The sequence below is a fragment of the Protopterus annectens genome, chromosome 11.part0 (assembly GCF_019279795.1).
Source record: "Protopterus annectens isolate FY-2018-M chromosome 11.part0, PAN1.0, whole genome shotgun sequence".
Lineage (NCBI taxonomy): Eukaryota > Metazoa > Chordata > Ceratodontiformes > Protopteridae > Protopterus > Protopterus annectens.
The window spans coordinates 181,021,654-181,032,929 of record NC_056745.1 but is presented as its reverse complement, the minus strand read 5'-3'; the positions used below and the strand labels follow the sequence as shown (position 1 = coordinate 181,032,929).

General features: G+C 42.2%; 1 protein-coding gene across 2 annotated transcripts in view; it reads left to right on the top strand.

The window, feature by feature from the left end:
* The window catches only part of PWP1 (PWP1 homolog, endonuclein), a 630,765-nt gene that overhangs the window by 317,783 nt on the left and 301,706 nt on the right, over positions 1–11,276 (top strand). For both annotated transcript variants that reach the window (XM_044087585.1, XM_044087586.1), the window contains one exon: positions 2,145–2,256. In XM_044087585.1, coding sequence (XP_043943520.1) covers positions 2,145–2,256 — 112 coding nt within the window. The remainder of the gene's footprint in view (positions 1–2,144; positions 2,257–11,276) is intronic.

Below are 11,276 nucleotides of genomic sequence, written 5' to 3'. Positions count from 1 at the left end.
TGCTGGTGCCCACTGATGAGCAACCACCCCTTAGGTGCTATCTGCATGGGACAGCCACTCATTTCCCTAGGTGACATAAGCCCTTGGGTAGGCCTGCCTTCCTTGCAGTTGAATGCTAGCTTTTTACTTACTGGTCTCCATTAAGAAATGAAACTGAATGGAACTGTCTAGGTCCGAGACTAAACCGGTTACAAGTGTCGTCCCCCAGGGCTGAGGTCTGGGACCCCTCCTGTTCGGCATATACTTCTCAGAGGTACAGGCAAGCACAGGAGGACTATGGCTGACCAGGTTTGCAGATGACTTCAACTGGGGGCCATAATTGACTCTCCGGCTGATACAGACATCCTCCAGAAGGGTCTCACTGAGATGGATACTTGGTGTCAAAATCATGGCCACAAGCTAAATGCCAAAAAGTGCATAGTCATCCCCTTTGGAAAAAACGAAGTACCCGCGAACTACCACACATGTGGTCTTAGTCTTTCGGCTTTTCCTGGTTAGGGGTCGCTACAGCGGAACTCCAGTCTGCTCATGATTGGCAGTGGATTTTACGGTGCTGAGTTGCCAGCCCGATGCCCAACCTTCAACGAAGGCACACCTATTCACGCTCGCACCTACCTGCATGTCTTTAACGTCACTCGACCATGGGGAAGACATGCAGACTCCACACACAAGATGCTCCAGCTGAGAATCGAATGGGAGAACCTCTTGCTGTGAGGCGACAGCGCTAACCGCTGCACCATCGAGGCTTCGTGGTAGTCCCTTAAATACAGAAAATGTAATAAGGGATCCATGGACCCAAGTAGATAATCATATTGCCAAGGTGGTTACAAAATCCTTCTATGTGGCCCACCTAATCACAAAAGGGTTCGCATCTAAAACAAAAGAGGTTACTGTGCCCCTCTACTCATCACTCATCATACCCATCATAGAGTACAATGCCCCATTTGGGATGTACCTTACAAGACACCTGCAACAGCTGGAAAGACCACAGAAGTACCTCACCAAGAGGATTACTGGCCTCAAACAGATGCCGTATGCAGCCCGACTGAAGAAACTCCAGCTCTACTCAGTTGCATACCGCTTACTCAGAGGTGATCTCTGCCGGACATACAAGGCCATGTCCAACCCAGAATTGATGGACATGCTCCACCTAAAAAAAAAAAAAAAAAAAAAAAAAAAAAAAATCCCCAAGAGCCACACACTCTAGGCATCTAAACCTCACCACAGCAATAAATAGGACGTGCTGGAAGGATAGATTCCTATCCCAGAGACTCCCCGTGCTTTGGAACAGGATTCCAATCTACATTAGGCAGAGCCCCTCACTAACACTCTTCAAGAGAAACCTTGACGAGTGGATGGGAAACAGAAAATTTACCCCAGAGATCACTGCAGTGGCCCTGCTGGACAGAGGCATAGGGAACTAATATCTCTGCTGGACAGAGGCACAGGGAACTAATCTAAGGGGGCGGCGAAAGCCAACACATTCCGGCTAGACTTTATAGATGCCCTCAGGCAGATAGCCTAGTACTTACCTGTGAACGTATGAAGTTTGCTCACCTGGATGTGTACTCTTAACATTTCTACATAGGGAGAGGTGAGTAGGCAAGTCTCTGTCATTCCTTTCCTCTCCCTGGCTGACTTATCTGGTGCAGAAGCTAACTAATTTCAGGCCATATTGCTTTAATGAAGGCTTTATCCATTTACTAGACAACAGCTGGCTTATGTAGCTGTCTTAGTGATACATGTGTGAATGGAGTACCATAAACAAATGAACATCACTGTAATTAACATGGGGGTTACTGATTGCTATGTATTCATATATGAATAGCTGTAGCCACTAGTATGCCAGTTATGTTAAAATTAAATGTATGCATCATGTAGGCAGGCAGCTGATGGTGATAAGGTTAGAACCTCTAGATGGCCTTGTATAGCCTGTGTGGTCCAGTAATATTACATTTTGTGACCCCTCCCATGTTTCTTGCTGCAGCTCTGGTTTGTGTATTGGCTGTGATATTTCTCCTGGTAATTTTAACAGCGGAACTCTGTAAATTATTGTCCAAATATATAATTGATATTGACTTTTTTTTGCTACCTTGAAAGGGGTTGCAATATTCTGAATAAGTGTCTTTCTTTCATACTTTAAGGTCATCAATATTGTATGACTGCCGCACACCACAGGAGACTCATAGATCCTGGCGATTTAGTGGGCAAGTTGAAAGGCTGACATGGAATCACTTTGCCCCTTTCTATTTTTTGGTAAGGCCGAATTTATATTTAAAAATGTAAGGAACTCTCTTCTGCTGTTTTTGTGTCCTTTTCCTACATGAATAGTAATGCTGCATAACTGTTATGGTTCCTTTAGGCCACACAGAGTGTAAGTATTATCAAATAACTTTTCTCAGGAAACTTTGTCCTTTCAACCTTCTGCTGTACTGATTTATTCGTGTCACCTAAGTGACTGTGATTACTGTTCATTTTGAACTAAAGTTAGAAGTGTATATGCATATATCTAGATTGCTAGATATCACATTGTATTTTATAGTTATGAATATCAGCACAGCAGAACAGAAGGGTGATAAGAGGAGAACGAGGGTAAAAACGTGAATTGGAAGAAAACTACATATAATTGCCCTGCTGTGTTGTGCAGATGAACTTTGTGTCTGGGTTCCAGTTAGTACAGTAGTACCAAGTATATGCTTCTGAACAGAGCAAGCTGGAAGTGCCATGCTGACAACTGGTAGGAGACAGGCTTCTTTTAATATATTACAAAATAAACATTAGACAGTTGAAGTGATTTGAAGGAATGGCATAAGAATGTGTAAGGCCTGTTCGTCTAATTTGTGCTCTAATTTATTTTCATCTTTGGTAGACTAGTTTGTGTGTGTATGAATTTATGACTACACACATGCATATTAGATGTATATAGATATACTATGCATATATGTGTATATATTTGTGTGTGTGTGTGTATATATATATATATATATATATATATATATATATATATATATATATATATATATATATATAGATATATAGATATATATATATATATATATATATGTGTGTGTGTAAGATTGAAGTTTTGAAACTTCTCTATAAATGGAGATTGCCGTACAGTGTGGAATGGTATATTTACATTTTCCTCACTGTAGTGCGATCTTGGAGTTGGTATATTTAATTAGCAGGGGGTATGGGGGTGCAGGGGGGCTAGTTCCCTACAAAAGCGTAAAAAATTCTTATTTTTTTTTTTTTATTTACATTTTTATGTTTCAGAACTTCGATCTTATTTTCTCGAACATAAGAAATTCAGTGTTTTGAAAGTTGAAAATTTAGAAGTATACCCATGTGTGTGTGTGTATATATAGATGTGTATGTGTGTGTATATATATATATATATATATATATATATATATCTGGAGTGGATATAAAAAGTTTACACACCCCTGTTAAAATGCCAGGTTTTTGTGATATAAAAAAATGAGACCACAATAAATCATTTCAAACTTTTCCCACCTTTAATGTGACCTATAACCTGTACAATTCATTTAAAAAACAAATCTCTTGGTGGAAAAAAATATAAAAAATAAGAAACGCAGAAATGATGTAAAAAAGCAATTGTAGTGACAGAAATAGTCTACTATAACTTTAAGTTGTTCTATTACCTACGAGAGTCAGTATGGTGAAGTCATTACAGGAAGCTCCTAGGTTCATCGTAAACATTTACTACACTGTATTTTCTGAGAAAAGGTAAGGAAATCCTTGTTCTGCACTTTGCAGGGGGGGGGGGGGGCTGCAACCCCCACACCTCCTGCAACATAAATATACCAACTCAGAGACCGCAGTACAATGCGGCACTGACTGGACGTCCTGCTCAGTTCAGTCTGGAGTCAGTGTTTCACACATTCAATCATGGCAGGTTTGATGTAGTGAAGTTTCAGTTGTTTGAAACGTTGTTCATTTGGCCTCGATCAAATGAAAGTCAAGTCATGCACCCGCACATATATACACACACACATGTATACACATTGACGTATATACACACATACATACATCTATATTTTTTATATATATATATATATATATATATATATACACACACACACACACACACACACACACACACACACACACACACACACACACACACACACACACACATATGGTGCAGGGTTTGATTCTCACATGGGGTAATTGGCTAGGCTTAAAATGGCCCACAAGGGCAGTTAGCCTAGTACTAATCTATGAAACTATGAATGTCCAATAAGCTGGTTGCATATGTGTGTGCACACCCTTAAACTAATACTTTGTTGAAGGACCTTTTGATTTAATTACAGCATTCAGTCTTCTTGAGTACACACCTGCCATCAATTAAAGAGACTATGAATAACCCCAAGTAAAGTTCAGCTGTTCTAGTAGGATTTTCCTAACATTTACTCAGTTGCCTGCTACAGCAAACGCCATGATGTTCTTCATCTCACATTGCTGCAGTCCTTACACTTGGGTAGTCCGCTGTCCTCGGTCGGCCCGAATATCAAAGTATAAGGCTGACGTCGGTCAAGGCGCATTTGACTGACATCAGGACGTCAGGGTACAAATGCGCATGACCGACGTCATATCCTCAGTCTTTTTTGCCACATGGTCCGATGCAGAAGCAGTATTGCAAGTGCCGGTTGGCGTTCTGAAATTTTTCGATTCCGGAGTTTCAGACCGAGTCAAAGTTGGCTAAGTACCCCGTTGGGGAATATTTTGGTTTTTTCTTGCCTCAGTGGTTAAACGGATGTCAGAAAAAGTGAATAACTGCATTTCTTGTGGGAAACAGATACCGCATAGAGATTATCATACTTTGTGTATTCCTTGTTTAGGGCCTGAGCACGATGTTGTTGGGTGTCGCTCTTGTGCTAGATTCAATAAGCGCACTATAAAGAGGAGATTAGATTGTGCCAGGTTAGTCTTCGGGAAGCGGTGCAATTATAAAATGCCGTCGGATGCTCCGACGCCCGCTTCTTCAAAGAAGCGCAAGGACAAAGCAGTTTAGCCTAGGCTAGAAGAACCGTCAGTACCGGACGCGGTTCTTTAGAGGTGTCGGTGGAGCCGGTGGTTCAACCGGAGGTTTCTTTGGGATCCCAGGGAGAGACCTTGTTATTGCAGGATGTGGCCTCTCAGGAATCAGGTCAGGGTGATGGGGCTTCTCAGGTTACTATACTCCCCTCCCTGCCTAGGGTGGTTAGGCCCTCTCCTTCTGTTTCCAAGGCTTCTCCTAGAGGCAGGCCAGGTTTAGCTTCGGCTGGTGTCACCCCTACTTCTTCTGGAACTGTGCCCAAGAAGCATATGCTTAAAATGGCAGAAGATTTGATTTCTTTGATTAGGGGTTCTTTGCCCCCTCCTGATAAGAGACCTAGGGTGGAGCCTGAGCTAGGGAGTTTTGAGCAGGCTTCGGATGTTTCAGAGTCTTCGGCTGAAGACTTGCAGGAGTACTCTCCTTACTCTGATTCTGATGTGGAGGATTCTACTCCTTCTGCTTCTCCTCCTGAGGATTTTTCGTTTTCAGAAACTCTTCATTCCATGAGGGAGCATTTTAAGTGGGAAGGTCAGGACTTCTCTGATTCCAGGAAAAGGCTTAGGGAATTTTAGTTTTTACCCCAGCATAGGCCTTTGGCTATACCTCCTGTTTTGGATGTAGTGGAAGATGTTTTTACAGAGGCTTCTCTTAATCCTGATTCTTTGCCTCCTGCTCCTGTTAAACCGGATAGGTATTACAGGGTGCCTGAAGTTCATAAGTATCTTTTTAAGAGTCCTAGGACAGACCCAGAAACTGTTAGCCAGGGGCCTAAAGGTGTTAAGGCTTCTGTGGTCAAGAATCCGGTTCCTGCAGATAAAGAAGCCAGGGCCTTGGATAGATGGGGAAAGAAAGTTTATACTTCTTCCACTCTGGCTATGAGGGCTTTGAATTGCCAGTTTCACATGTTAAAATACCAAAACTATCTCCTTTCACAGTTGAAGTCTAAGGTTGATGCTCTGGCGGAAGGTATTGATTGTAAAGAGTTACAAGATTTAGTACATGTTTCTGAACAAGTGGGTAAGCATTCTTTGCAATGTGGTTTTTATGCTGTACAGGCCTCGTCTAGGGTGGCTGCCACTGGGTCAGTTCTTCGCAGGCACGCCTGGCTGAGGGATCAAAATTTATCTGACCATGTTAAAACAAGGATTTTAGATGCTCCTTTACAATCTGATGTGTTGTTTGGTTCTCCTGTTGAGGCAGTTTTAAAGAAAATGGAAGACGAGGCTAAGTCTATGCAGACTGTTAAAGATTTTTTGCAGGTTCAGCCTCCAAAGTTTAGTAGAAATTGGCCTGCTAAAGGGTGGACATATCCTTCTTATGATTCCCAGTCTAGGGGTAGATCTAGACGTGGTAGGGGCAGAGCTCAGGGCTTTTTCAGGCCTAGAACAGGGAGTTCTCCTGCACAGTCTTCTGGTGAGGGCAGGGGTCAGTCCTTTCGTAAACAGACCCAATGACCTACCTTTTCAGCTGCCAGAGCCTTCTCGTCTGGCAGCACCTTTGGGAGGAAGGTTGGCACTTTTCAAAGAAAATTGGAGTTTCATTACCCAAGACAGATGGGTATTGGATATCATACACCACGGTTACAGGTTTTATTTCCATACCTTGCCTCCTTTCAGAGGCATGCCAGACGTTCCTCCTCAACAAAGAATAGAGGCTCACAAGCAAATTTCTCTGTTACTTCAACTAGGGGCCATACAGCCGGTCCCTATGCCAGAAGTGGGCCTAGGATTTTATTCTCGCCTGTTCCTAGTACCAAAGAAGGGGAACACGTGGAGACCAATTTTGGATTTATCTATCCTCAACACTTATCTGGACATTCCCAAGTTCAAAATGTTGACGTTACAACAGCTTTTGCCTCTGCTGGGCAAAGATCATTGGATGGTAACTTTGGATCTCAAGGAGGCTTACCTTCATGTTCCTATCAGACTAAGTTGCAGGAAGTATCTGCGTTTCGAGCTGGGGCTTCTCACTATCAGTTCTCTGCATTGCCCTTTGGCTTATCTACTGCCCAGAGTGTTCACGAAAGTTCTGGCTCCAGTGATAGCTTTCTTCAGGCTAAAAGGAATACAGATCTATCCTTATTTGGACGACTGCCTGATTCTGGCTCAAGGAAGGGAAGAGCTTCTTCATCATTTGGAATATGTGATAGCAGTGCTAAGATGCCTGGGGTATTCTGTGAACGAAATAAAGTCCAGTCTAGTACCCTCTCAGGACATGTGCTTTCTGGGTGTAAGACTGAATACAGCATCCCAGATGGCCTTTTTAACCCCGGACAAACAAAAGAATCTTTCCCTTTACTTCCATCAACTATCTCATCAGTCCGGGCTGACTGCAAGGACAGTCCTTCAAGCCTTAGAGTTCATGGCATCTTGTATTCTGGTGCTTCCCAATGCCAAACTGCATATGAGGAAGCTGCAATGGTATCTCAAAAATGTATGGACACAGCACTGCCAGGATCTGGACACTGTCATTCAAATAATACCTTGCATTCAAAAGGAATTTTTGTGGTGGGCTCAGGAATGTCACCTAAACAAGGGACTCTCTGTGACCCGGCCAGAGGCGAGTCAGATTTTAACGACAGATGCCTCAGACAAAGCTTGGGGAGCTCATCTAAATGGTAAGTGGATACAAGACAAGTGGCCTGCCAGACTACAACATCTACATATCAACCTGAAGGAGATGTTAGCAGTCCAGTTTGCATTAATAGCTTTCAAGGATTTACTTCTTCCAGGGCAGGTGTTGATTCTAACAGACAACACAACTGTCATGTGGTACATCAACAAGCAAGGGGGAACACATTCTTATCCTCTATGCAGGCAAGCAATGATTTTGTGGGAGACTGCTCTCAGTTTACAGCTCAATCTTCAGGCAAGGTTTCTGCCAGGAGCACAGAACTCCTTAGCAGATGTGTTGAGCAGACGAATTATGGATCCCCACGAGTGGAAATTGGATCCTCATGTATTTCAGAAATTGACAGTGTCATGGGGAACTCCAGACATAGATCTGTTCGCTTCTCCACTAAACCATCAGCTGCCAAAGTTTTGCACAAAAGGTTTCATCCCACAGCTTGGAAAGTGGATGCTCTTTCTTTCAATTGGAGCAATCTTCATGTGTATGCCTTTCCACCTCTGCCTCTCCTCCCAAAGGTACTTCTAAAGGTCAGACAGGACAAGCCAAGGATGATTTTAATAGCTCCAGATTGGCCTCGACAGCACTGGTACCCATTTCTGAGAAGTCTGGTACGGAAGCCTCCATGGCCTTTGCCTTCGATTCCACACCTGTTGTCACAGGAGGACAGCCATTTGCTCAATGTCAAACTTCACTCTCTTCACCTAACAGCCTGGCATATTCTGTTTTGAACCATAGAGGGTCTCAACTTCCACAACAAGTTTTGAATGTGATTTTGGAAGCTAGAAGGCCTAGTACAAGGAAAGTGTACGCAGATAAATGGAAGAGATTTTTATTTTGGAGTGCAGCAAAGGATTTTGATGTTTCTGAGCCTAATTTAAGTGTGGCTCTTCAATATCTTACTGAGTTACTGGAAAAAGGTTTGTCCTTCTCTTCTATTAAGGTTCATGCTGCAGCAATTTCAGCTCACTATGAATGTGACCCTCCATTGTTTTCTCATCCTTTGTTCAAGCAATTTCTTAGAGGGGCAAAGAATATAAGACCCCCACGTAGAGCTCCTACTCCTGCTTGGGATCTCAATTTTGTGTTGGAGAAACTCACTCTACAACCTTTTGAGCCTGCAGCTACTTCTGAGTTGAAATATTTATCATGGAAGACTGCCTTTTGTTGGCCATTACCTCTGCAAGAAGGGTTTCTGAATTGCAGGCCCTTATGGCGGTTGAGCCTTTCTTGATTTTCCATAAGGATAGGGTATCTTTACGCACTAATCCTTCCTTTATGCCTAAGGTGGTTTCTAGTGTGGCTTTAAACCAAACTATTCATTTGCCTACTTTTTATGCAAATCCCCAAAATAAAGGGGAAAAGATTTTGCACACTTTAGATGTACACAGGCAGTTGCGATATTATTTGGACAGAACTAAAGGGTTCAGGCAGTCTCAGCAGTTGTTTGTTTCTTTTGCTTTGAGTTCTCAGGGCAAGCCTGTGTCAAAACAAACTATTTCTAAGTGGATTGGGTTTTACATTGCTTTCTGTTATTCCCATCATGGCAAGGAGATTCCAGCTGGGATTAGGCCTCATTCCACTAGGGCTACTGCCACTGACAGCCTTTTTGAGGGGAGTGGCAACCAAGGATATTTTGGAGGCAGCTACTTGGAGTTCAGTGCATACTTTCTCTAGGCATTATCACCTTCCACTTTACTCTAAATCCAGGGCTGGTTTTGCCACTGCTGTTTTGCAGGGCATTTTGGCAGCTCCTGCTTCCTTGTAGTTTGGCCATCCTCCCTTACCTCTGCTTTGGGATTCTACCCAAGTGTAAGGACTGCAGCAATGTGAGATGAAGAACATAGTACAGTTTTGTACCTACCATAAATGTAGATGTTCGAAGCTCCACATTGCTGCAGTCCAATTTACCCTCCCTCCTTCCCTCTGTAGTTAGAGGTGGTTGTGTGGGTTGGGTTGTAAATATTGTGTATATTGTATATATTGTACATATAATTAGTGCAAGGGTGGTTGGTTGTTTGTTTGCTGTCTTTTGGTTTTGACCTTTATTTTTAGGGCCTTCTGACATCTGGGGCAAGAAAAGACTGAGGATATGACGTCGGTCATGCGCATTTGTACCCTGACGTCCTGATGTCAGTCAAATGCGCCTTGACCGACGTCAGCCTTATACTTTGATATTCGGGCCGACCGAGGACAGCGGACTACCCAAGTGTAAGGACTGCAGCAATGTGGATCTTCAAACATCTACATTTATGGTAGGTACAAAACTGTACTGTTCACAGAGGGCTTACAAAGCATCAAAGGGATCTTATTGTTGAAAGGTATCAGTCAGGAGAAGGGTACAAGAAATTCCACAGCATTGGGTATACCATGGAACACAGTGAAGACAGTCATCAAAAAGTGGAGAAAATGTGGGACAACAGTGACGTTGCAAAGACCTGGACGTCCTTCCAAAATTGATGAAAAGACAAAACTAAAACTGGTCAAGGAGGCTGCCAAGAGACCTACAGCAACACTGAAGAAGCTGCAGGAATTTCTGGCAAGTACTGTTTGTGTACTACATGTGATAACAATATCCCGTATTCTCAATATGTTTGGGCTGTGGGGTAGGGTTGCAAGATGGAAGCCTTTTCTTACACACAAAAACATCCAGGCCCAGCTAAAATTTGCAAAACAGTACATCAAGTCTCCCAAAAGCATGTGGAAAAGTGTGTTATGGTCTGATGAGACCAAGATTGAACTTTTTGGCCACAATTCTAAAAGGTACATTTGGCGCAAAAACAACACTTTGCATCATCATAGAACACTATCCCCACGGTAAAGCATGGTGCTGGCAGTATCATGCTTTGGGATTGCTTTTCTTCAGCTGGAGCTGAGGCTTTAGTCAAGATGGATGAAATTATGAGCATTTCCAAATACCAGACACTTTTGGCCCAAAACCTTCAGGCGTCTGCTAGAAAGCTGACGATGAAGAGGAATTTCTCCTTTTAACATGACAGTGACCCCGAGTATACATCCAAATCAACAAAAGAATGGCTTCACCAGAAGAAAATTAAAGTTTTGGAATGGCCCGGCCAGAGCCTAGACCTAAATATTGCCAAGTCAAGATGCACCATGCTGATGGACTCCTACCCATGAAGACTGAATGCTGTATTAAATCAAAAGGTGCTTCAACAAAGTATTTGTTTATGGGTGTGCACATTTATGCAACCAGCTTATTGTACATTTTTAATTTTTTATATTTTTTCCTTAACAGATTTGTTTGTTTTTCAATTTAATTGTATAGGTTATAGGTCACATTAAAGGTGGGAAAAGTTTTGAAACGATTTATTGTGGTCTTATTTTTTTATATCACAAAAACCTGGCATTTTAACAGGGGTGTGTAAACTTTTTATATCCACTGCATATGTATATAATTTGTGTATGCATGTATATACATGTCTACATATATATATATATATATATATATATATATATATATATATATATATAGTAAAACCTACAAATTTGCACATATGTAAGCTAGTCTAACACATACACATGTATGTATATTATGTGCAAATATATTTATACTGTGTGCGCGCAT